This window comes from Ovis aries, chromosome 16 (assembly GCF_016772045.2).
Source record: "Ovis aries strain OAR_USU_Benz2616 breed Rambouillet chromosome 16, ARS-UI_Ramb_v3.0, whole genome shotgun sequence".
Lineage (NCBI taxonomy): Eukaryota > Metazoa > Chordata > Mammalia > Artiodactyla > Bovidae > Ovis > Ovis aries.
Window position 1 is genome coordinate 24,373,815 of NC_056069.1, and position 27,551 is coordinate 24,401,365.

General features: G+C 44.6%; 1 protein-coding gene and 1 long non-coding RNA gene across 3 annotated transcripts in view; one reads left to right on the forward strand and one right to left on the reverse strand.

The window, feature by feature from the left end:
• Nucleotides 1-1,652: 1,652 nt before the first annotated feature.
• On the reverse strand, nt 1,653-26,932 carry LOC132657950 (uncharacterized). Its single transcript, XR_009596771.1, has 3 exons — nt 26,267-26,932; nt 17,616-17,740; nt 1,653-5,879 (listed from the first exon to the last, which is right to left on the reverse strand). It is a non-coding gene; the product is annotated as an uncharacterized LOC132657950 (long non-coding RNA).
• Nucleotides 26,019-27,551, forward strand: part of LOC101113531 (chondroitin sulfate proteoglycan 4-like) — a 72,230-nt gene continuing 70,697 nt past the window's right edge. The window contains exon 1 of one of the 2 annotated variants that reach the window (XM_060400433.1): nt 26,019-26,254. In XM_060400433.1, the coding sequence (XP_060256416.1) occupies nt 26,185-26,254 (70 nt within the window). In that variant the 5' untranslated portion in view covers nt 26,019-26,184. Of the gene's footprint in view, nt 26,255-26,550; nt 26,686-27,551 lie in introns of those variants that run through there. The other variant, XM_060400432.1, reaches the window with a different exon arrangement.

A 27,551-nucleotide genomic window follows, 5' to 3' on the forward strand; every position in this document is an offset into this window, starting at 1 on the left:
CTCTGGAGGTCTTCTCATGTCTAGATTCACTGATGAATGGGCAATTATTTTCCACTGATCTGGTTCTACTCTTTGGCTTTCCAATTTCCTGCCTCACTGCAGAGCTAATCAGAGGATATTTGCAGTGGAATTTTGCTGGTTGGCTGAACACCGAGCCTGACAGCTGTGTCTGGAGAGTCACAGCCAATTAACCATAGAGCTCTCTTTCAATGAACCAGTTTTTCAGGGATTCAGTGATGGACTGAGATCTTATGAAATAATCATGTGAGTTTGGCCAGGGAACAATGGGCTACCTTTCATGACTCAAGACACATGACCACCTTGACAATACAGTCAAATTCCCAGGGAAATAACCAGATGAGTTTTAGAAGAAAGCCAAGGGAAACAGGATAGTCACCACATCATCAAGCAATACTAATCTGCAGTCTTTTAGACATCTCTGGTGGCAATTAAAGCTCCTGGAGAAAGTACATTGGGCTTCTCATGATGCCAGGGTACAATTTAGTAAGTTACTAACATGTTTCAATAAATTAACTAAAGTTTGGGTGACAGTTACCATCTGGGGACTAGTTTTATTCCTGCCTTATTTTAAAGTAAATGTTGTTTCTCCTGGAGGTACAACAAGGCTATAATGGTAATAAAATAATCCTTGGTTCAGCCTCCACAAGCAAAATCAGTGGATCCTTAGTAGTGCCCATTGCCACAAACTGAAAAATAATCCTCTTTTTTTTTTCCACAGGCATCTGGGACCTGAAATGTGATCACCAGGGCTCCCTTCTTCTACTTTTATCAGTCTGACTGGGGCTCCAAATCTCTGGGAGGCAAGGCTGTTTTGTGTCTTGGCCAAAGACTGGTCCAGGAGTCAGTGGATGGGCAAATGTACCAGTTCAGCTGCATAGCTCTGGGTGAAACTCTGTGCCCAAGGTTGGTTCTCAAATCTCTTCTCATTTCTTAACTTCTTGCCGTTGGCAATATCATGGCTCCGACTAATAGTATGCACAGGTTCAATAACTCAATGTTTGTTCAACCAATATTTACTACCTGCTCACTATGTACCAGGTACTGTTCTTAATGCTTGCTGAAACACACACACAGACACTTTCTAGTGGTAAGAGATAAACAATGAACAATTTAATAAACAAAGAAAATATGTAAAATGAAGATGATAAGCACTGGGGAGAAAACTAAAGCAGGGAAAGCAGAACCAATGAGGGGTGGGGTTAACTGTCATTTGCAAGAGAGGCTGGAGGAAGTCTTAATGTGGAGATGGCATTAGAGCAAAGTCCTAAAGGAGGGAAGAGAGTGAACCATTGGAGAGAGGATCATTGGAGGGAAAGTGCTCCAAGCAGAGGAAATGGCCAGGGGAGATTTCCTGGGGTAGGAGTAAGCCTGGTGGGGCTTGTGGTCCAGCCATAAGGCTGATGTTGCTGGAGCTGAAGGACGAGGGAAGACAGCAGAGGAAGACAAGTTCTGAGAATTAGGAGTACCCGTCAGGTGGGGTCATGCAAGCCTTTGTGAAGACTTTGGCTTCTACTCATTGCAAGGTTCTAGCTGAAGGTGATCCAAATCATGTTTCAGAAGGACCACATTGCCTGTTTTAAGAATAGATGGGAGGGATGGGGTGTCGCAAAAACAAACAGCCAAACCAGTTGTTTCGCTGCAAGTTTTATTTTTGTTTTAGGTTTGAAGGATTCATTAACAAAAGAAACTACTCAACATACACACAATAAACAATTTCAGTATTTAATAGAAGATTATTTAACTTAAGTATACAATCATTAAAAGAAAAGAGAAGTAGAAACAATAGAAAACTGTAACACCACGAATATCACAAAATTAGGTCGACCAACATCGAGACGAATAGTGCTGGAAAGTCCCTCATTAATAGCAATCTGCAGGCCCCGTTGGGAAAAGGTCCTGGGCAGTGTGTCTACTCCAGGGGGTGAGACTTCAGATTGCAGTTTCGGGGGCTCCTGTTTATAATCCCAACATCAGTTTGCAGGCAAAAATGCAGCTTTGGTTTTACTTTAACCTTCTTACAATGCTGTTTGTTTCACCTTGTGAGTCATAGGATTTCATGAGACCCTGAGGGGTTGACCAGACCTCCAAGGGCTCAAGACTTCTAAGGGCCACTCACTCTGACTTGTGCTTGCAGGCAGGCATGGAGTCTGGGCAGTGTCCAGGCAGGTCAGAAGCAGGTCAAAGGCCTGAACAAGAACAACACTTGGTAAGACACATCTATAAAAAATCATGGTGGCTTGGACCAGGGTAACCATGTTAGAAGAAAGAGTGATCAATTTGGGGATGATTTATAAGCCACGGCCAACAAGATGGGCAAGAACAATCCCAAATAGACAACTCTGATTGGCTTCTTTCTCAAGTACCAATCCCACAATTTTAAACTGTGTCTGGACAATGCCACCTGATGACTTTTTAGCACTCCAAATTTATCATGCCCCTAACACCAATCCCATTCTAACCACCTCTCTTCTTAATATTTTTCCCCCTGGACAAATGAACTTAGAACCATGTAAGTCTTCCTCACATTCACACAGAGTAGTTGATAAATTCTCAAGATTTTCTGCCTTGCCTCTGAATCCACCAGCTAGTCCTACTGGGGCACTGAAGTTAGTCTTCCCTAGTCTCCCTCTTGAAGATTCAACTCCACTGATACTGAATGTCTATTATGGACAAAGCCCTCCTGGAAATGCAAGAGGGGTTGAATGCAACCCAGCCATCCAGGTGGCTTGCTAATAATGAGATGAGATGGTAGCAAGACAGGAAGCCTCTTGCTGGTCACACAGCAGCATCCCAAGACTTGGGTCTCCAGACTTCAATCACACCAGGGCTGGGGGTGGTTCTCACAGCTCCCATGAATGCTGAGTTGGCAGAGGTGGGCTTTAGCCATATCACATCCCTCTTACATCCCGGCTCTTGCCATGTCCTTGGCCTGCTGATGAAAAAACCAACAGTCATCATCCCAGAGACTCTGGACTTGCTGTAGTGCAGAACCATGAATTCTGATTCACATGCTCAGAGCCTGAGCCTCAGTTCTACCACCCATTCATTTCAGGCCTTTGATGAGCTGATTAATTCTCTCTGAGCAAGGTTCCTGGAGTTTAAAGGTAGTAAATATAAACTGGCTTGCAGAGTCAGCATTTCATAAGCAGTAATGTGTACGGGAGGCCTTCCCAGGTGGTGCTAGTGGTAAAGAGCCTGCCTGCAAATGCTGGAGAAATAAGATACTCAGGTTCGATCCCTGAGTAGATCATCTGGAGAAGGGCATGGCAACCCACTCCAGTATTTGTGCCTGGAGAGTCCCATGGACAGAGGAGCCTAGCCGTCTACAGTCCATGGGGTCACAAAGAGTTGGACACGACTGAGCGACTATGCACATATTCTGCATATTGGATGTTGTATCTCCTCTTTTGGTAAAACTTTATGATATACTCAATTAGTTTTCCTAAAACACATCTAGGTTTGCTATGTTGCCTGTGTGGTGATTTATCTTAAAAGAAAAGCCTCAAGGAATGTAATATATATGTGTGTTTTTAAACTTTAATCCATATTTATTTTTAGATAATTGACATCTTCAAGCCTTTTCAGCAATAGAAGCCACCTTCTCTGCCTTTAAAGACCAGAAAATAGAAACTTTTTTCCCATCTTCTTATTTCTTTTGGGATAACTCAGTAAATTAGAAAGTATTGTATCATGTGCTTTAAACGCTCCTGGGTTGGGCAATAGGAGTTACAAGTACATAATATTTGTCCTCTGTTTTCAAGGGTCTTATAGTCCAATGGGAGAGACTGGATTCATATATAAAACATTAAGAGCAATACAGTTGCAAGAGAAAATCTAAGCAATGAGATGATTATGTGAAAAAATAAAAGAAGGCTCACACTGAATACCAAAGACTGAACAGACTGGGCTTGGAGAAAGGCAGGGAAAGGGAAGTCCAGTTTATATTGGTGATGCTCTGCTCTGATGTCTAATGCCCTGTTACAGATTATTTGCCTAGCAAATGTCTCATTCTGAAAAATCCACATTTAACACTGTTATACTCAATTGAATTCAAAAATTCATTTTAGAGCCTTTACCCGTCCCTTCCTACAGGACCCCTTTGTAGCCCCCAGCTTGGAAATTTTAGCTTTCCCTGTTATTTCTAGTATTCTCAGCTGAAAGTGGGACCTGCATTAGGCAGACAAACCCTGATAAGGAAACTGGGGTCACAAGTCAGCTTTTCTTTTCTCTGGGAGTTTTCAAACACCCAAGTAAAGCAAAGCTTTTCCCCATGGAACCCAGATTGCTTAGGTCTCCAGTTTAAAGCCAGGAGGTTCCTATTATGCAATTTGTTCCCACTGTTTCTCTCACTTCACACTGGAATGTTGATCTTAAGCAACTGTCTCTTCTACAAAAATACACAGGGCATCTTTTAACACAATATCTCTTTTTATTTCATTTGGCTGGGACAGGAAGTTTTGTAAAAGGGAATTTAGAATTTAACTGAATTTGGGTTAATCTCTCTTGAAAATGAAAGGTAGATTACTGTTTCCCTTCCTTTTCCTAGAAGTGAGATCTAAATTGAGTTTTATTTCGCAGAACTTGTTGGACTTGTGTCTGGGCTCTTCCAAGGTAAGAGAAAGCTCTTTTCTTAAAACCCAACGGCGCCCTCAAGTGGCACAAGCTTTGCTTCGTACAAAGTCGAGAAATTATTTTTTCAGTGACAAAGCTGCAGTTAGGTTTATCCTCTTTTAAGATGACTTCTAAGTTCATCCTTATTAGCCTTGGATTCCTGGAGAACTTGAGACGCTTCTTGCTACCTGCTGCCACGAGGAAAGAACAGAGATGCATGCATTGATGCGACAGGTCATGCCTGACGGATGGTTTCTCAACGTTCTCACGGGAAGGGTTGCGTTCGCTCCCAGAATCAGTGATTGTGCCGAGTTAAGGCTTGAGCAAGGGAGGAGACTTGAGAAAATAGGTAAAGGATTTGAGCCTAAGCCTACCTTGACCTTCTCCCTCACACACATGCAGTTTCAAGCAAGCACAATGATTTATACTTCACAAGGTAGTAAATAATGCTCCTGAATTCTTAGGTTTCCTCTCAAGTGTCAGTGATCAGGTTACTGGTGGGGTGAAGAACTATACTGGTCACTGCTTTTCAAGGCTGACTTAGAACAAAGAATCTTTGAGGCATTCTAAGGAGACGGGTTCAGAGCTTCCCATGGGCTGACAAATCATTCACCAGAACTACCACATCCCTCCGTGTAACAGGAGTGACGTGGCCAACAGGAGAGGCAGGCCAGCCAAGGGCTGTGGCTGAGTGGGCCAGTGTCTGTTGCGTTACCCTGTTGCCAGGGTGTGTTACTAGTCACTTGGTCCAAAGAACTAGCTTCGTAAGAGCCAGGAAGCACTGCCCCTCCCCTCACTCAACCAGCATGAGTGGTTTGATCGACACTCAGGGCAGACCTAACTTGGCACATGCAGACATAATCTGGGGTGTGGGATGGCAAATTGCTTCTCACAGTATCAGTTAGGGGAATAACCTAGAATGATTCTCGGGCTTACACTTTCCCAATAATTTTGGCATTTTACACAGGCCTAAGGTAAGGGTCAAAATAATTATCGAACAACTTAAAAACTATAGGAGTAAGGAAGAAAAGGCTTTCCTAATATCTCTTCATTGCTTCGAGAATGAAAGATCAATTTCAGCAAAATGTCTTTGAGATGTATGCACAAGTCAGGAGGTTCATCAGCTTCTGAGACATCAGGATTCTGTCGTTGTTGCTAAACTCATTAATATTCCCAGGAAAGCAATGAACACCACTCTGCGAATCATGGGATCACAAGTCCACACCGACTTGGGAAATGAAAAGAAGCTGAAAGAGCCAAGAAAGAGAAAATACAAATAGAGGTGTGATTTGTTGGCACAAAGGAGAAAGAGTTCCCTGGTTTTGCTGCTTGCTCTTCTGGGAAAGAAACTAACTAACTTTTGCAACACCAAGGTGTTTTCATAAAGTTACAAGACTGGAAGATCAGCAGAGTTCCATCATGAAGAAAGAGGTCTCACACTCCATGCTGTCTCATAATGCATGTGCCTGGGAGGTGGGGACAGCCATGTAAAGGACAAGACAGGACTTCTAGCTCTTTCAAAGAAAGCTGAGCACAGTGGGGAAAGGATTGAGACCAGGAGACACCCCCTGGGATTTAGGATCATTATTCATACTGGCCTTTGGAGGGCGCCTGTGAGTCGCCACTGCCCAGAAGCCCAGACAAGAATTTTTAGACGCAGATCCAAACGTATTGCAGGGTTTCTCAGCCTCAGCCCTGGTGATACTTTTTTTTCTTTTTAATTTTTTGTCTCTTTTTTATTTTTTAAATTATGAAAGTATGATAAAACATTTATAGGAGACTTGGAAAATATAGGGCAAGGTTACATATTGTTATAGTCCTGGTAGCTCAGCTGGTAAAGAATCCGCCTGCAATGCAGGAGACCCCAGTTTGAGTCCTGGTTTGGGAAGATCTGCTGGAGAAGGGATCAGCTACCCGCTCTAGTATTCTTGGGCTTCCCTTGTGGCTCAGTTGGTAAAGAGTCAGACTGCAGTGTGGGAGCCCTGGGTTTTGATCCCTGGGTTGGGAAGATCCCCTGGAGAAGGGAACAGTATTCTGGACTGGAGAATTCCATGGACTATCCATAGGGTCACAGAGAGTTGGACACGAGTGAGAGACTCTCACTTCACTTCTTGGAAAATACAGGGCAAGCTTACATATAGTTCTACTACATATCACAATTGCAATTATTTTTCAAGTAGCTAAATTAAGATTTTTAGTTGGAGTTTCAATACCAAGCTCTCAAAAAAAAAAAAATAGAATGGATATAGTAGTATAAATAGAAGGATATAATAGACATGAAAAGCACTATGAACAAATTCAACATAATAAAGATTTATACAATTTTCACACAATAGTAAGAATACAAATGCTACTCAAGGTCCCATAGACTGTAAACTGAGAGACACTGGAACATATCTAGGGACATAAAACAAGGTGCAAAATTTTCATGGTCTAAAGGTGTTGAAATCATACAGAATCTGGTCTCTTAGTATTAGCACTGGTGCTCTTTTGACCAATCTTTAAGGCAAGGCAGCCGCCCTCTGCATCGTAGCGTGTTGCAGCATATCTGACCTCTGACCACTAAATGACAGTAGCCCTCACTGCCCCCCTCCCCTAACCCAGTCATGACAAAAAATATCCCCAGACATTGCAAATGTCCGGAGAGGGCAAAAATCGCCCTCCTATGGACAACCATTTGTGTCTTGAATGTTGGGTCTAGACATCAGTCAGACCATTGTTCCAAGGCTCCGATTCTCTTTCCCTAAACTCTTTCTTTATCCTGGGCTCAATAAACAACTGCACAGACACCAAAGTTTCTCTGGCCAACATCTGCAGCAATTTCTCAGTTAAAGCCCAGATACAGGGCTCCCAGTCTGGTATGATACAGATGTGCATCCTACCTTCTTTATCTGCAGCTGTCTCTCTTCAAAACTCCTCCTCCAGTTCCACCAGACAGAGCAGACTACTAGGGGATGAGGCATTTACTTACATGAAGCTTCCCTTTTTCATCTGGTATACTTCTGGGCATCATCATGCTGAGGGATATGCACATTTAAAATGAGAGAACTGCCTGAAAGAGGATGTGATTTAAATCTAGTAAATGAGTCTCTAACAACAGAATTCTGGGAACCGCTGGATCTGTAGCATGGGGGCATCAATAGTATTTATCTCATAAAGTTATAATGTGGACTAAATAGGTAAAGCACTTACAACAGTACCTGACAAAAAGTAAACAATCTAAAAAACACTAGTTGTTCTTTGTTATTATTACTACTTTATTATCTGTCCAAAAGACATGTTTGGAAAGAGGTAGACTAGCTTCCAGGCTGAACCAAATTACTTTAAAACTGTCTTTATCTGATAAATAAACATTTCTCCAAAGAAGACATACAGATGGCCAACAGGCTTATGAAAAATGCTCAACATTGTTATTAGTGAAATGCAAATCAGAGCTATTGTACAAGGAAGTATCACCTCACATCAGTCAGAATGGATATCATTAAAGGTCTACAAATAAGAAATGCTGGAGAGGGTGTGGAGAAAAGGGACCCTCCTACACTGTCGGTGGTAATGTATATTGGTGCAGCCATTATGAAGAACTGCATGGAGGTTCCTCATAAAACTAAAAACGAAGTTACCATATGATCTAGCAATCCCACTCCTAAGCACATATCTGGAAAGATGAAAACTCTAATTTTTAAAAAAAGCATGCACCCTAGTGCTCATCAGTTCGGTTCAGTCGCTTAGTTGTGTCCGACTCTTTGCGACTCCATGGAGTGCAGCACACCAGACCTCCCTGTCCATCACCAACTCATGTCCATTGAGTTGGTGATACCATTCAACCATCTTATCCTTTGTTGTCCCCTTCTCCTCCTGCCCTCAATCTTTCCCAGCATCAGGGTCTTTTCAAATGAGTCAGCTCTTTGCATGAGGTGGCCAAAGTATTGGAGTTTCAGCTTCAACATCAGTCCTTCCAATGAACACTCAGGACTGATCTCCTTTTGGATGGACTGGTTGGATCTCCTTGCAGTCCAAGGAACCCTCAAGAGTCTTCTCCAACACCACAGTTCAAAAGCATCAATTCTTCAGCGCTCAGCTTTCTTTATAGTCCAACTCTCACATCCATACATGACTACTGGAAAAACCATAGCTTTGACTAGACAGACCTTTGTTGGCAAAGTAATATCTCTGCTTTTCAATATACTGTCTAGGTTGGTCATAACTTTCCTTCCAAGGAGTAAGCGTCTTTTAATTTCATGGCTGCAGTCACCACCTGCAGCGATTTTGGAACCCAAGAAAATAAAGTCTCTTACTCTTCCTATTGTTTCCCCATCTATTTCCCATGAAGTGATGGGATCGGATGCCATGATCTTAGTTTTCTGAATGTTGAGCTTTAAGCCAGCTTTTTCACTCTCCTCTTTCACTTCCAACAAGAGGCTCTTTAGTTCCTCTTCGCTTTCTGCCATAAGGGTGGTGTCATCTGCATATCTGAGGTTATTGATATTTCTCCCAGCAGTCTTGATTCCAGCTGTGCTTCATCCAGCCCGGTATTTCTCATGATGTACTCTGCATATAAGTTAAACAAGCAGGGTGACAATATACAGCCTTGAGTACTCCTTTTCCCATTTGGAACCAGTCTGTTGTTCCATGTCCAGTTCTAACTGTTGCTTCTTGACATGCACACAGATTTCTCAGGAGGCATGTCAGGTGGCCTGGTAGTCCCAGCTCTTGAAGAATTTTCCACAGTTTGTTGTGATCCACACAGTCAAAGGCTTTGGCATAGTCAATAAAGCAGAGGTAGACCTATTTCTGGAACTCTCTTCCTTTTTCTATGATCTAACGGATGTTGGCAATTTGATCTCTGGTTCCTCTGCATTTTCTAAATCCAGCTTGAACATCTGGAAGTTCGCAGTTTATGTACTGTTGAAGGCTGGCTTGGAGAATTTCGAGCATTACTTTGCTAGCATGTGAGATGAGCGCAATTGTGTGGTAGTTTGAGCATTCTTTGGCATTGCCTGTCTTTGGGATTGGAATGAAAACTGACCTTTTCCAGTCCTGTGGCTGCTGCTGAGTTTTCCAAATTTGCTGGCATATTGACTGCAGCACTTTCACAGCATCATCTTTTAGGATCTGAAATAGCTCAACTGGAATTCCATCACCTCCACTAGCTTTGTTCATAGGGATGCTTCCTAGGGCCCACTTGACTTTACATTCCAGGATGTCTGGCTCTGGGTGAGTGATCACGCCATTGTCATTATCTGGGTCACAAAGATCTTCTGCACATTCTTTCTACCTCTTCTTAGGATCTTCTGCTTCTGTTAGGCCCATAACATTTCTGTCCTTTATGGTGCCCATCTTTGCATGGAATGTTCCCTGGTATCTCTAATTTTCTTGAAGAGATCTTTAGTCTTTCCCATTCTGTTGTTTTCTCATTCTATTATTTACAACAGCCAAGACATGAAAGCAATCTAAATGTCCACTGACAGATAAATGGATAAAGAAGACGTGATATATCTATACATCACCTTGATGTTACTTATCCATAAAAAGAATGAAATTACGTCATCTGTAGCAACATGGATGGACTTAGAGATTACCAGGTTAAATTAAGTACATCAGACAAAGACAAATAATATATTGTATCACTTAAATGTGGAATTTTAAAACATGATACAGATGAACTTATTTATAACACAAAAAACAGATTCACAGCCATAGAAAACAAACTTATGAGAAAGGGGGAAAGGTGTCAGGAGTTGAGGATTAACAGATATACACTACTATATATAATGGCTTCCCAGGTGGTGCTAATGGTTAAGAACCTGCCGGCCAGTGCAGGAGATATAAGAAACGCAAGTTTGATTCCTGAGTCAGGAAGATCCCCTGGAATAGGGCATGGCAAATGACTCCAGTATTCTTGCCTGGAGAATCCCATGGACAGAGGAGCCTGGCAGGCTACAGTCCATGGGGTCACACAGAGTCGGACACAACTGAAGCGAGAGGTTAAAGTGTCTGCCTGGAATGCGGGAGACCCGGGTTTGATCCCTGGATCGGGAAGATCCCCTGGAGAAGGAAATGGCAACCCACTCCAGTACTCTTGCCTGGAGAGTCCCATGGAGGGAGGAGCCTGGTAAGCTACTAGTCCATGGGGTCGCAAAGAGTCGGACATGACTGAGCGACTTCACTCACTCACTCACTCACAATATATAAAATAGATAAAGAAGGTCCTGTGAGTGCCAAGGGACTTCCCTGGTGGCCCAGATGGTAAAGAATATGCCTGCAATGCAGGAGACCCAGGTTCAATCCCTGGGTTGGGAAGATCCCCTGAAGAAAGGAAATAGATAAACAAGGTCCTACTATATACCATAGAGAACTAAATTTATTATCTTTTAATAACCTATACTGGGAAAGAATCTGGAAAATTGTGTGTATATATATATAAATATATAAATATATGTAACATAACCACTTTGCTGTACTCCAGAAACAACATCGTAAATTAACTATACTTTAATAAAGAAAAAAACACAAACTGTCCTTGTCTCTAACATCTGACTCTGTGGCATCTAGAAACCTGGAACAGACCTGCCCATGAAGCAGAATTAATTTTCAAGGTGAAAATTAATCCACCTTGAAATTTCCCTTTGAAGTCACCTTTGAATACTGCCCCCTGAGTTCAAACATCATTGAATAAATGAATGTATGAGCTATAGAGAAAATGGAAACCGGTATTTGTGAAGCACCTACATTGTGCAAGGTGCCATGAGGCTATCTAGAATACTAGACCTAACTGCCTAATTAATAAATATGAGGGCACGCAGATCATCAGGACCAAGCAGGGCCGATGAGACGAGAGTATAAGGTGTGCGGGAGTGATGAGGAGGGAGTGTGAGCCCCACACAGTGGTTTGGTGGGGAGTGCACTTGGCAACTGAGTTGGGGAGGAGGACCGAGAGCCTATATTTTGGGCCCAGGTGTTACAGCGCTAACTGGAAGCTGGGGCTCCTCCATCACAGAGTCCTAGGCTCACCCAGGGCAAGTTTCACGTGGGCCATTTCCACAGCAACACCAGCAGACTCTGAAACCCTAAACTCACACAAAGATCAAGTAGTTTTTCTGAACCTTCCAGTCATGCTCTCTATATTCAGGTTCCTGATGGTTTCTGAGACATGCTTCCTGGAGAGTAAATGGTTTAAATCCCAACTTTTGCTGAGCCTGAGAAATAGGTGCCTTCAAGAAAGGGCAGAGCTATTGCCCAGTTTTCTGTTTCTTCCAATGCAAACAGAGAAGGGCTTTGCAGTGTGTGTGTGTGTGTGTGTGTGTGTGTCTGTGTGTGTGTGTGTGTGTGTGTGTGTGTGTGTGTGTGAGAGAGAGAGAGAGAGAGAGAGAGAAGTGTTGATTGCCAGTTGATTTATATTGGAAGGAGGATGAGGGTTGTCCTTGAGCGAGATCATTAGGGTTTACTTCTATTTTAGAGTCAATCTAATATTGTTTTTGGATTAATTTACTTTAGAATAATTTGTATAAAGGGTATGACTTTTATGTACAAGTTAACTCCAGTCTTCATCCCAGAGGTGATTAACCATCTTTGAAACTTGCAGGGTTATTAATTAGTTATAGTGAATCCTAAATAGCAATCTAAATCTCAAGTTGATCTCTTGGCTCTTAAAGTATTCATACTGAAGTAAGACCTAAGAGGGCATGTGAATTAGCATAAGGAATGTGAGATCATTTTAAGCAGTGGCATTCATAGTGTGAGAGAAGGTTTGACTGGGAGCATTGTATAGGACTTGCTGTCCTTGAATGAATGATGTTTAAGAATCTGACAAGCCCAGGACTTTGATACCTGTTTTCCAGACCTAAAACCCCTCTGTCCCTGCTTCTTCTGGCTATAAGGAGGACTTTGTCACTGGATTTGACCATAAAGATGGGCGTTCATGCACCTTGGATTGGGCCTTTTATGTAAGCATGATCATATGGCCAGAGCAGAGCGTGGGGTTTCTGCCACATAGAAACTGGGGATTGAATTGTAACTCTCAGTGGAATTTGTCCCTTTCATTGTTCTACTACCCAGTAGTGAGGTTCTGGTGAAGGGAAAGTCTAACTGCTCCCACTCAGAACCACTGGAGAGTCAGCTTCCGGTTGTTCGGTTATGTTGTGTTAGTCGCTTGTGTTTGACTCTGATCCTGTGATCCTGAGGACTGTAGCCCACCAGGCTCCTCTGTCCATGGAATTCTCCAGGCGAGAATACTGGAGTGGGTTGCCATTCCTTTTTCCATGGGATCTTCCTGACCCAGGTATCGAACCTGTGTCTCTTGCATTGCGAGTAGATTCTTTACCATCTGAGCTACCAAGGAAGCCCTCAGCTTCTGGTATCCACCCAAAAAGAACCAGAAGTTTGCTGAATGACCAAAGGGACTTAGGACCAATTTACAGCAGGGCAAGTAGGCCTCCAATGGCAGCTCTGGGGGCATGTATTTGGCTAAGACATTTTGTTCAGAAGTCTCATATGGGAATTCAGGCTTCCTGAAGAGGAGGACCCTGGGCGCCCCCATATCTGTGCAGTGAGTGATGCAGTAAGCCTCCATCAGCAGGATCTCTTGAAGACTAGGAGAGCCTCAGTGAGGAGCCACAGAGTGGCAGTCTCCCTGAACAGATGCTGTGGGTAGGTCAAAGCTGTGTCTTGGGCTTCTGCTTTATCAGATGACACTTTCTGAGCAGCTGAAGATGCAGATGCCTCGTGATGCTTTAGCAAAATGCCTGACACAGAGCTGTGGGAATGGGGGCAGTAGGGCATAAGGCCTGAAGACTGGGGCTTTTAATCCCGACACTCTTACAAGTATTACTAGCAGGGAAATAGAAAAAAAAAAATCACACTCCTCAGCCTATACGTTCTCATGTCTGATTTCCCTCTAGATTCCTGTCCTTCTCTCCCATGACATAAAAATAGAGGCTGTCACCCAGTTGCTGACCTAGAAGAGAGATGATGGGGTTACAGGACTAGAGGAATAAGAGAAAAGCAGGTGTTTTTCATGGCGTCATGCAGAATGCCAACTTTCATGGTTTTAGGAATTCTTCCTGTAACTCTGTGGCCTGTCGGGGAATTGTGTGTGACTTGTGCTGAAGGACTAATCCTGAATCTAATCTTGGCTAAAGGAAGTGGCTCACATGGTCCTGAATCTCCAGAGCTGTCTCTGAGAGGAAATAGAGGAAAATCCCCACTGGCTCATGTGTGCTTTAATATTTTCTTCCTTCAATTTAAGGCCTTGCTTCCAGTGGCAGACTTTATTTTTTGGGCTCCAAAGTCGCTGCAGATCATGACTGCAGCCATGAAATTAAAAGATGCTTACTCCTTGGAAGGAAAGTTATGACCAACCTAGACAGCATATTCAAAAGCAGACATTACTTTGCCAACAAAGGTCTGTTTAGTCAAGACTATGGTTTTCCAGTAGTCACGTATGGATGTGAGAGTTGGACTATAGTGAAAGCTGAGCACTGAAGAATTGATGCTTTTGAACTGTGGTGTTGGAGAAGACTCTTGAGGGTTCCTTGGACTGCAAGGAGATCCAACCAGTCCATCCAAAAGGAGATCAGTCCTGAGTGTTCATTGGAAGGACTGATGTTGAAGCTGAAACTCCAATACTTTGGCCAGCTGATGCAAAGAACTGACTCATTTGAAAATACCCTGATGCTGGGAAAGATTGAAGGTGGGTGGAAAAGGGGATTACAGAGGATAAGATGGTTGGATCCATCACTGACTCAGTGGACATGGGTTTGGGTAAACTCCGGGAGTTGGTGATGGACAGGGAGGTCTGGTGTGCTGCAGTCCACGGGGTCCCAAAGAGTCAGACACGACTGAGCAACTGAACTGAACTGAACTTCCAAATACTCTGGGGGATGAGTCCTTAAGTGATTATCACCGATCTGCACTTTTGTATGGGTAAATTTCATCTATTTTTTTCTGAGTAGGTTTTGTCTATGAGACATCATGAAGACAGCTAAGGAGTAGAAGGGTCCCATGGGAGTAAGGGCAGGATTGGCACTGGAGGTATTCGAGTGTCCTGACTTCTAAAGTTTTCCTGGGTGTCTCTGAGTTCTGCTGTGAAATGACTCCTGGAGGGCAAGTATTCTCCAGTAAACTCTAAATTGAAAAAAAATTCATATTCATTTTTTCACCCTATATTTACTATCAGCCGTGTCTGGACCAATCAACAAACCACTGCTCCAGACTCTAGGGGTATAAGACAGAGAGAGTGGTGAGGTGGATTAGGACAGCAGTAGAGATGGAGAGAAGCAGGTTAATTTAGGTCATGTTCAGAGGTAGAGATGAAGAACCTTGGATATGAGGGAAAGAGATGAATGAAGATGCTTAAGGTTTGGATTTGAACCACTGAATACATGGTAGTGTTATTTACCGAGATGAGGGATAGGATTGGGGTGGTAAAATAGAGTTCTAGTTTTGTTCTGTTAATTTTGAGATGTCTGTTAGACATTCAAGAGAAGATGGCAAGCAGGCTTGTCCTAGCTCCGGCTGCTATAATAGCATAAACTGGATGACTGAAGTATCAAACGTTTATTTCTCATGGTTCCAAAAGCTGAGGAGTCTAAGAAGAAGGTGTTGGCAGATCCAATGTCTGGTGAGAGCTTACCTTCTGGTTTGCACTCAGCTATCTTCTCAATGTATCCTCACATGGCAGAGAAGAGGACAAGCCCTCATGTCTCACCTTGTAAGGGCACTAATTACATTCATGAGAGCTCCAGGCTCTTGGCCTAATCACCTCCTAGAGGTCCCATCTCCAAATACTATCACATTGGGGTTAGAATTTCAACATATGGATTTGGATTGCAGGGCCAGATACATTTAACCCATAACAAGGTTTTTGGAAATGAAAGTAAGGCTGAAATCCAGGGTGAAGTTCATAACCAGGGATGTGAATTTGTGAGTCATTTCCATGTAGTGGGCTTCCCTGATAGCTCAGCTGGTAAAGAATCTGTTTGCAATGCAGGAGACCCAAGTTCGATTCTTAATACCATGGGATTGTAGCTAGAGAAGAAAGAAGAGGCAGGGCTGAGCTCTAAGGTTTTGCAGCCTGTAGAGATGGCTTGGAGCTGGCAAAAGAGACTGTGGAGGTATGGTTACTGAAGTAGGAGGCTGACCAGGAGCCTGTGCTTAATGGAGACCAAGAAAGGGAAGGGTTTCAAGGAGGGAGTACTTACCTTGAACACTTCTGAAAATCAGGTAAGTTGAGAATGGAGACGTGCCCCTGGATGAGGTGGCCAGTGATTAGGATAGGACCAGGTGCAGGGGAGCAGAGATGAGGAAGCCAGATTGGGGTTGGCTAAAAGGAGTCTGGGAGGTGAGAAAGTAGAGGCAGTGAAAGGAGATGACTCCTCCCCGCAAAGTCTTTTCTGTGTTACGGAAGGAGAGGCATGTTGGGCTACAGGAACAGGATGGAATTTGAAGTCAGAAAACTTGAATCCTAGGACTGAGACTCATCAGTTGGATGATCTTGAACAAATACCGTTCCACATCTCAGTGTCAGTTTCTTCATTGGCAACGTGGGTTTGACAATACTGCTGCTCCATGGAGTTTTGTTTTGCTCTTGGTCTTTAAATATTAAATATTAATATTTGCCTTTTGCCCTTGATCCCAAGAAACTGAGCATAGCTCACCTATCCAACAGATTTACCTGAAGGGAGATAGAGGCCACTCATCTACTCATATTGTAAGAATCAAGAATCTCATAGAATCTCTCTCCCGTTTGATCATGAAGACTTATCAAAATCCATTAAAACAGACATTGCATTAAAACTCGAAGTAACCACTCATTCACTTTTTTTTTTCATTTAGTCAAAGCACAGTAATTAAAAACCTATAATGGCCCAAACAGTGAGCTTACTGCAGGGGACCAAACCAAGTCTCTGCCACACAGAGTTCACATTGTAGTATGTGAAGGCAGACAAGAAATAAGTCCACATACATACTAGACAGTGGTAAATGCTATGGAGAAAAAGCAGGGGAAGTGAGACTGAGGAGCTATTTTCCACAGGTGGCTATAGAAGGCCCTGCTAGTTAGAGGGCATTTAAGCAGAGACCTGCAGACAGAGAGGGATGGACCAGGAGGACATAGGAGCATCGCTGGCAGAGGACACAGTGAGTGTCAAGGTCCAGAGCGGGGAATGTACCCAGGGTGTTGTTTGCTATGGGGTTGACTTTTCCTTAGGAATCCACTCCAGACATCCTTGATGTTTTATTGTCCCTCCGAGTTTCAAATTTCATAAATTGCTCTTTAGAAAAAGAAAGCGAAGTCTGGTAAAGTGAAGGTTGCTAATGGTTGACTACACAATTGCCATTCCTTCCATATATGGCCCTTTGGAGTTTGCCATTCAGGACGACAATACTTTCCCTTCTCTGGTAACCCCTAGATTTCCTCTTTCCAGCCTATCACAAGTCCCTCCAGTCCCATTTGTGCATCACGAAATTCCCACACCCTCCTGATGTATAAGGCAATTCTCAGGTGGGTGGGCAGGCCTTCAGTTATATCAGTATGTAAAACAAAGTCTGAGCTTCCCTGAGCCTGCCAATGCAGGAGATGCAGGTTCAGTCCCTGGGTTGGGAAGCTCCCCTGGAGAAGGAAATAGCAACCCACTCCAGTATTCTTGCCTGGGGAATCCCATGGATGGAGAAGGCTGGTGGGCTACAATCCATGATATCACCAAAGAGGCGGATATAACTTAGCAACTCAACAACAACAATAACTTAATGCTAATGTATTAAGGACGTGGGCTGTGGTGTTCATGCAAGTTCTAGGCGTTTCCCTCCCTCCTTCCTACAGTGCAGTCTTCACTGTAAACTCCGAGGCTGTTGTCTCATTTCCCAGAATGAGTAAATGAGAGGAAAGTAGTAGAGGGTGGGAGGTGGGCACAGGTCAATAGCACCTTGTAAGGCAGAGTTTCTCCTCTGGGAGATGCTTAAAACTGCAAAGTTTTCTGTCTTCTTACCTGTGTCTCACAGAAACAGCACGGCTGGCTGTCGTTATCTCCATGCTGTCCAGTTACCAGAACTTCTGAAGCTCTTGAACGCCCAGCCTTCCACTTCACCAACAGAGAAACATCCCAACCCTGTACTAAAACATAGTATAGTCAATTCTACATTTTGCTTTGTGTCTGGATGCAGGGCTCTGTACCACAGGAGAAAATGACACAGTTGTGCAGATTGAAAAAAACATGAATCTCTGTCTGTCTAAACTATTGTTCCAACTAGGACATTGTCGAGAGTGAATGGATACTGTGAGAAATCACACCCAGACAACAGGTGTGAACCAGGACTCTCTTGAACACAGAGTGGGTAATGGTCAACCTACTTATAAACAAGTTTGCACAACCAAAGAAAAGGGAAGGAGGAGCAGATCAAGAATGATTCCAAATATTGTGTGACATCACTTCATGCGGAATCTAAAAATGAGCTTATTTACAAAACAGAAGTAGACTCACACACAAAGAAAACAAACTTATGGTTCCCAAAGGGGATACCAGGTGGAGGATAATTTTTTCTTTTTTCAAAAAAAGGATAATTCCAAACCTTTCGGACCTGTGTTGAACCCATCTACGCTTAGTAGGCATGTTTTATCCCATTTCATAGAGAAAATCGAGGCTACCAAGCTGACTTCCCTGTGCTCTGACCCATAAACTTGCCATGTATCTAAGTTCACCCTCCTCTCCTCTCCTCTTGTTCAGGACAAACCTCCACTCACATGTGAACCCCATTCCTTCCAGGACCTACTGTCAGCTTCCCCTCTCTTTCCTTAATCTTCAATCTCTTCTTCTCTGTTTTTCACGACCTAAAAACAGACTCTAATCCTAAAAATCTCTTTCTTGATATTATGACCGCCTCATCCTATAATCTAATTTCATTCCTACTCCTCTAATCAAACCCTTTGAAGTGCTATCTGCATCTGATGGCTCCTCTTCGTGTCCCATCTACACAGGCTTGAACAATTTCTGTCTCCCTCTGAGTTATTAAAGCTAGTCTCATCAAGGTCAGTTTTATGGAGAACTCCCTAGTGGTCCAGTGGTTAACACTTGACACTTTCACTGCTGGATCCCCCGGTTCAATCCCTGGTTGGGGAACTAAGATCCTGCAACGTGTACAGCATGGCCAAAAGAAAAAACGTTAGCTTTATCCCAGTGGTCAAAACCACTGGATGACCTTTATCCTTCTTCACTGCTCTGGATGCCTTTAGCACTCTGAGCCTTCCTGATGAACACTGACAAGTCCCTCATTCTCCATGAAGCAAGACGTCCTGGTTCTCTTGGTGACTCTGTGAGACTGCTCACGTACAGTCTCCTCCACAGTCAGCTGTCACTAGTCCATTACCTGGACTAACACCATATGAAGATACAGAACATCTGGCTGTTTCTACTTCCTGCGATGGCGCCAGACACACAGGGTCAAGAGCCGGTGGTCAGAGAAGGGGCTCAGAAAAGCAGGTGATGCTCTTTATTCCTGACTTGAAAACCCTCAGTGCTCTGGATCTGGAGGAGTCATGTGGCTGAGGGATCTTTTTAGCACTTAGTTTTTTTCAAGTCTCACCCAACTGTGGGGTGAAGGTAGGAGTGGGCCACATGTGTAACTTGCATAAGAGGAGGCCAAACGCAGCACTAAATTGTTTTTTGGGAAGCAGAGTTCAACAATTTAAAATCAACTTTTGTTCTCAGATAGCCAAAAATAGTTTTCTGTGGCTTCTTCTATTTTTTTCGCTAGGGTTACCAGAACTCAGCTTTGTGTTAGAAATGCAAGTTTAGCAGAAACATCTTCCCCTAATGAGGCCTGGTGCCTGTCAGTATTATGTCTGAGTCCCTGGGGCTGTTCAGTGGGTGATTTTCCAGTTGTTGCGAAGCCCATAGGCATCCTGCGGACATATTAAATGGCCATACCCCTCACCCTGGGACTCAGTGTAGAGCTTCCATGTGGGGCTTGACTCTACATGGAGCCCTGTGGGGAGCAGCTTACCACTCAGAGCTGGCTGTATGAACCCTCTGTCTCTTGGTGGGTGTTACACTGAAGCCTGTGGCCTGATGGAGCCTTGATTCTGAGTGAAGCTAAATTCTTTATACTACCAGCATCTCGCACTCTTTTCATGAACTTGTTGCTGCTGTCTTCTGTCCTCACCTGACATGGAACAATGGACTGGTTCAAAATTGAGAAAGGAGTTCATCAAGGTTGTATGTTGTCACTCTGCTTGTATAACTTGTAAGAAAATCTGGCCATTGGAAGCAGAGGATTCACCAGTTGTGGGAAGGTTGCAAGAATTCCCATTATGGCTACAGACCAGAGTCATCTTGGTGTGGTCTGTGTTACTGAAAGGCCTCTGGAAAAGTTCAATTGTTCAAGGCATCATGGATTGTAAGAGCTGACAGGGGCTCAGAGATCCACCAGCCCAGGATGCTCAGTCTTTTTAAGTTTTGAAAGAGCCTGACCTCCATCATTGTATCAAGTCCTGTTATTTCAAAATGTTTTACATTCCTTCAATGTTAAGCTCTTCATTGCTGACAGCAAAACATGAAATGAGAACCAAGCGAAACATGAAGGTCTTGTAAAGGTGAATTTGTTATACCACCAGCATCCCCCACCCTTTGTACTAACTTGTTGCCACTGTTCTCAGTCCTCACCCTCTTCAGAGACAGATCTCAAGGCCTTCATGTCCTTTTTCTTCCTGGGCTCTTAGGCCATCTCCAGTGACCCACGCTTCAAAGTCAAGCTCCAGTGCCAAAAATGGTTCTTGGTTCCCTCATGTTCATCATATATGGCCTTTTGTTCTACCCAAGGCCCTTCTAATGGGATGCTGTTCCTTGCTGACAAACTAGTGTGGCAGAGTAAACTTCTTTATTATTTATTTTGAGGAGGTCTTTCTTTTTCTTAACTGAGGTAGAATATCATGTAAGTTACAGGTATAAAAAGATAGTGATTCGTAATTTTTAAAGGTTATACTTCATTTATTGTTGCTCTTTAGTTGCTTAGTCATGTTTGACTCTTTGTGTCCCTATGGATTGTAGCCCGTCAGGCTCCTCTGTCCATGGGATTCCCCAGGCAAGAATACTAGCACGGGTTGCCAAATCCTTCTCCAGGGGATCTTCCTGACCCAGAGATCCAACCCACGTCTCCTGCAGCTCCTGCATTATGGGCGGATTCTTTACCACCGAGCCACCAGGGAAGCCCCATACTTCATTTATAGTTATGATAAAATATCAGCTATATTCCCTGCACTGTGCCATATATCCTTGTAGCTTATTTATTTTATACATTGTAGTTTGCACCTCTTAAGCCCCTAGCCCTCTCTTGTCCTTCCTCCCTTCTGTCTCCCCACTGGTAACCATTTGTTTGTTCTCTGTATCTGTGAGTTTGTCTCTGTTTTGTTATACTCATTCATTTGCTTTATTGTTTGGAGTCCACGTAGATGATAGTGTATGGCATTTGTCTTTGTCTGACTTATTTTATTAAGCAAATGCCCTCCAGGTCCCTCCATGCTGTTGCAAATGGCAAAGCATCATGGGTGTCCTTGTGGAGGCATCCAAAATCAGAGAGCTGCCACGCCCCCTCTCTCAGTCATTCCTGTTTTGGCGCTACATAAGGTCTATGGCACTTCGACATAACACAACACAGGGTAACGCAGGAGAGAAAACTTCAATTCACTGAGAAATAGTTTTGCGTCCACAGCAAATTGAGAGGTCAAAACAGAAATCAAGTTGAGTTTTTAAAAATGTAGAAAATGATCACTTATATACACGTGAATTTGTGAAGCTAGAGTTGCATACCAACTCAGTAAAGTGTGGATTTATCAAGAGAACTCAGAAGAATCTCATGGAAACAAAACTCAGGAAGTACATCTGTGTTTCATGGGACTAAGAAAGCCAATGGGCAGCAACTTACGGTCTGTCTCTCTGACTGTCCCTCATAATCACCTTTTCTCTGGGACCCGGTGCCAATCCTCTCTCTGCAAAGACCTAGAAAGAGGCAAACAGCTTCCCCTCCTGACTCATGGTCCCTTCAGACCTTTGCGGACATGGGTCTTTGGCTGATGCTCACTAAGGTGCCATCTCCACATGACTTACTGGTCTGAGATCACCACCAATCATTTCATTCTTAATGCTTCTAGGATGAAAGTTTTGAGAAGGAATCAGCTTTGACACTCTTTTCTCTGGAGTCCATGCTCCTTAGACGAGAAACCCACCCTACCCCAGTCATGGTGGGGTGGGGGTCAAAGGGAGGGTCGTCATGTAAATGAGACATGGCTGCTCAAGCCATCACATCATCAGAGATGTATGGCCTGGACAGTTCCAGAGAAGCCCAGTTTCTAATGCACCCTTATTAAAATTACCGCTATACTTGTCTTACACTCCTCTCAATATTTTTATATTTTATTTCAGTTTTTGGCTTTGCCAAATGGGATCTTAGTTCCCTGGACAGGGATTGAACCCATGGCCCCTGCAATGGAAGTGCAGAGTCAACCACTGAACCACCAGGGAAGTCCCAACTCCTCTCTATTGTAACTTTCTTGGACGCAGGGGCTCTAATTCATTTCTGTGAATGACATCTTTTCTGTGCCTTTTCCATTTGGAAGAGTTCAATGAATATTTGTTGAGTGAATGTCCATCTCTATATTCATTCTCTGTTCTCCATATCTTCATTCCTCAGAGAACAGTGTTCAGGTTAACATCTGAACAGAATAACTCCTGTTGCTGGGGCATAGCAGGTGAATGCCAGTCAAAATGACTAGATGATTAGATCTGAGTGACTATAGGTGGGTTACATAGGTGGGTTTCCTGATCAGACACCATAAACATCCTTAGAGTCACGATATTTATCATGGGGCTTTCCATAACAACCAAGCATGATAATTTCTCATCATTCTAGAGCCAACTTCACTGCTGCAGAAATTGGCTGGAGACTTCATTCAATCTTTGAAGAAATTATGTGATAGATTAGAACTAATTTAAAGAAGAGGAGCAAGTGGTACTTTATAGGGAGATAATTCGTAGTTTCTTTTTGACACTTTGAATGATTTTTCTAAATTAAAAGTTCGAAGTTTATTGGCAATCACTGCTTGAAGTAAAGAAATTCAAACATTATGTGATTCTTTGTGCACTAATTAAAAGGGCTCTATTTAAATGGCAGAGCTATCCTGATGCCAAAGATGACAAATCAGAATCATAAAATTTTGGACCTGGAGGGAATGTACAGATCATTTAACCAATCTTTTCATTTTATAGGAGAGAAAGTGGAAGCCGTGACACATTTAGAGGTAGAACTACCACTCCCACCAACCTGGTCCAAGCTTCTGCAGTCCCAGGAAAATCAGTTCAACTATGGGCAAGTGGGGGACGCTGGAGATTATGAACATGATGACATACGGCGTCTTCAGTAGTTCAGATCAGTATAGTTCAGTTGCTCAGTTGTGTCTGACTCTTAGTGACCCAGTGGATTGCAGAACATCAGCTTCCCCGTGTCCTTCACCATCTCCCAGAATTTGCTCAAACTCATGTCCATCGAGTCGGTGATGCCAACCCACCATCTCATCCTCTGTCATCAGCTTCTCCTCCTGCCTTCAATCTTTCCCAGCATCTGGGTCTTTTCCAATGAGTCAGTTCTTTGCATCAAGTGGCCAAAGTATTGGAGCTTCAGCTTCAGCATCACTCCTTCCAATGAACATTTAGGACTGATTTCCCATAGGATTGACTGGTTTGAACTCCTTGAAGTCCAAGAGACTCTCAAGAGTCTTCTCCAACACCACAGTTCAAAAGCATCAAAGCTTCCCTGGTGGCTCAGATGGTAAAGAATTTGCCTACAATGCAGGAGACCTGGGTTCGATCCCTGGGTTAGGAAGATCTCCTGGAGAAGGGAAAGGCTACCTACTCCAGTATTCTTGCCTGAAGAATCCCGTGGACAGAGGAGCCTGGTGGGCTATGGTCCATGCGGTCACAGAGTCGAATATGACTGAGAGACTGACACTTTCTACTTTCTTTCAACTTTCTTTGTGGTCCAAGTCTCACATCCACACATGACTACTGGGAAAACCATAGCTTTGACTAGATGGACCTTTGTTGGCAAAGTAATGTCTCTGCTTTTTAATATGCTGCCTAGGTTGGTCATAGCTTTCCTTCAAAGGAGCAAGTATCCTTTAATTTCACGGCTGCAGTCACCATCTGCAGTGGTTCTGGAGCCCAAGAAAATAAAGTCTGTCACTGTTTCCATTGTTTTCCCATCTATTTTCCATGAAGTGATGGGATTGGATATCATGAACTTAGTTTTTTGAATGTTGAGTTTTAAGCCAACTTTTTCACTCTCCTCTTTCACTTTCATCAAAAAGGCTCTTTAGTTCCTCTTTGCTTTCTGCCATAAGGGTGGTGTCATCTGCATATCTGAGGTTATTGATATTTCTCCGGGCAATCTTGATTGCAGCTTGTGCTTCATCCAGCCCAGCATTTCTCATACTCTGCATAGAAGTTAAGTAAGCAGGGTGACAATATATAGCCTTGATGTACTCCTTTCCCTATTTGGAACCAGTCTGTTGTTTCATCTCTGGTTCTAACTGCTGCTTCTTGACCTGCATACAGATTTCTCAGAAGGCAGATGAGATAATCTGGTATTCCCATCTCTTGAAGAATTTTCCAGAGTTTGTTGTGATCCACACAGTCAAAGGCTTTGGCATAATCAACAAAGCAGAAGTAGATATTTTCCCAGAACTCTCTTCGTCTATGATCCAACAGATGTTGGTAATTTGATGTCTTGTTCCTCTGCCTTTTCTAAATCCAACTTGAACATCTGGAAGTTCTCAGTTCACGTGCTATTGAAGGCTCATTTGGAGAATTTTGAGCATTGCTAGCATGTGAGAGAAGTCCAATTGTGCGGTTGCTGAACATTTTTTGACATTGCCTTTCTTTGGGATTGAAATGAAAACTGACATTTTCCAGTTCTGTGGCCACTGCTGAGTTTTCCAAATTTGCTGGCACACTGAGTGCAGCACTTTCACAGCATCATCTTTTTCAGTTTGAAATAGCTGAACTGGAATTCCATCACCTCCACTAGCTTCTTTCATAGTGATGCTTCCTAAAGCCCACTTGACTTTGCATTCCAGGATGTCTGGCTCTAGGTGAGTGATCACACCATCATGGTTATCTGGGTCATTAAGATCTTTATTGTATAGTTCTTCTGTGTATTCTTGCCACTTTTCTTAATATCTTCTGCTTCTTTTAGGTCCATACTGTTTCTGTCCTTTATTGTGCCCGTCTTTGCATGAAATGTTCCCTTGGTATCTCTAATTTTCTTGAGGAGATCTCGAGTCTTTCCCATTCTATTGTTTTCCTCTATTTCTTTGCATTGATCACTGAGGAAGCGTTTCTTATCTCTCCTTGCTCTTCTTTGGAACTCTGCATTCAAATGGGTATATTTTTCCTTTTCTCCTTTGCCTTTCACTTCTTTTCTCAGCTATTTGTAAAGCTTCCTCAGACAACCATTTTGCCTTTTGGCATTTCTTTTTCTTGGGGATGGTCTTGATCACTGCCTCCTGTACAATGTCACAAACCTCCATCCATAGTTCTTCAGGTACTCTATCATATCTAATCCCTTGAATCTATTTGTCACTTCCACTGTATAATCATAAGGGGTTTGATTTACCTGAATTTTTTCCCCATTTTCTTCAATTTAAGTCTGCATTTTGCAATAAGGAGTTCATGATCTGAGCCACAAGTCAGCTCCCGGTCTTTTTATTTTTGTCTTCAATAGTACATACGGCTAAGCCCATGGAAGGAAAATGAGACGGCGCTCCATCCTGAAGGAAAGAGAAAAGATGGCTCACTCTCAGGAGTGTGTGTCTAGCCAGAGTTGTTCCAAACTGGTCAGAGAAGCCCCATGGGCCTGGCTGGGGTCCTGGGTATAACAAGACTGCCCAGTGAGTTCTTACCACAAGCCAGGCACCATGCTCAACACTCAGTCCTCATGGGCTGGAATAACCACACAACCCACCTACGGGATCGGCATCATTACCTTCCTTTTACAGGAGTGGAGACAGAAGTTGAGACAATTAAGAGATTTGTTCAAGGTCACAGACCAAGGTCACCTAATAATACCTGAATCGTGATTTGCCCTCAGGTCTCTTAAGGAACCAAGCTTCTATCCTTAACCAGGGATGGCGGTTGAGTAGAGGCTCCCTGGGGACACTGGTGGCCGTCTCGGGCTCTCTGGGCAATCTCGCTCTGCACTGCTTGCGCATTTACGTTTCTCTGGTTACTTGAGCCTGCCAGGAGAAAGTCTGCATGCCTGGCTCAGCCTGCCCTTCCAACCCCAGGCACAGCTACACCTCCAGCTCTTGGCTAGGACACAGCCAGCCCGGGGCGGGACCCTTCTCTGTGCCAACACTCACATTCCTCGTGGACAGCCTTTCCATTTGTTTCGAATTCGAACGTGAGAATGGTAAAGCTGGAAGGGCCTTAGAGATTTGGTGCAATCTCCATTTCCAGAAGGAAGTAACAGAGGCTCAATTTGTGTTTAATTCTTATTCATCTGCTGGTGTCTATGCACCAGGTCAGCACTGGGGATTCAGCAATAAACTGTCGCTCACTCTGGCACCTTAAAGTCGTGTTCGGTAAGGTCCTACCTCCACCAGGAATGCTTTCCCCTCCATTCTCCACTTCTCATCAGCGCCCGCACGCACAGTCAATTCCAGCGCAGAACTCGCCGCGCAGGGCTGGCGACTCGTGCTCTCTCCGTACCGAATCTGCCGGGGCTCTCTGGCCCCGGCGCCGGGCGGAGCGTGATGGGGCGCAACAGCTGCGGGCTGCCTGCAGCTCTCCCCGCCCCGGCCCAGCCCCGGCGCTGGTTGGGGGCGGCGCCCCCTGGTCCCGCTCCGGGTCCCTGCCGGGGCCGGGGAGGGGCCGAAGCAGGTAGCTCAGCAGCCACCCGGGAGCGAGCTCGGAGCTCGGGGCTGTTGCAGCGGGATGCGGCGCCTCGGGGCCCGCCGCCTCGTCCTGCTCGCCGCCTTCCTGGGGCTCTGCGGGGCGCGCAGGGCGCTTGGAGGTACGCGCCCCCAACTTCCCCACTTCCCCTCCCCGTCCCTTCCCCGGCTGGCCGCGCGCGGAGCCCGCTAGAGGCGGTGGGGAGCGGGGCGGAGGGCGCGGGCGGGAGCCCCATGTGATCCGAGGGCCCCGGGAGACCCCGCGGCCCGGCCAGCCCCGCAGCGAGCGCGACCTGGACTCTCAGGCGGGGCCTTGGGAGCCGGGCAGCCGGAGGAGGAGACCGCTCGGCCCTGCGCAGTGGCTCCGTCGCCTCCGCGGAAGACTTCCGACTCCCCGCCCCGCGCGGCGCGGCCCCTCCGGTCCCGGCCAGTGCGCGAGCCCCGGGGGCGGGCCCTGCGCCGCGGGTCTGGGATTTGGGGCCGGATTCTCGGCGGCACTCGAACGAGCAGAAGGAAGGCTTCCTGCTGTCCTCCCTTCTCAGACTTTCCAGCCCTGCCCTACCCAGACCCTCCCTCGACTGCTCGTGACCCTCAAGAGGCCTTCAACTGCTCGCCGAGTTTCTTTCGTGGGTGGCTGCCCTCTCGTTCGGAGAAGGCAATGGCAGCCCACTCCAGTACTCTTGCCTGGAAAATCCCATGGACGGAGGAGCCTGGTAGGCTGCAGTCCATGGGGTCGCTAAGAGTCGGACACGACTGAGCGACTTCAGTTTCCCTTTTCACTTTCATGCATTGGAGAAGGAAATGGCAACCCACTCCAATGTTCTTGCCTGGAGAACAATCCCAGGGACGGGGGAGCCTGGTAGGAGGCCGTCTATGGTGTCACACAGAGTCGGACACGACTGAAGCGACTTAGCAGCAGCAGCAGCAGCAGCCCTCTCCTTCCTTAAGTCCCCTCACAGGTCCGCAGACGTTTTCTGGACCCCATTCG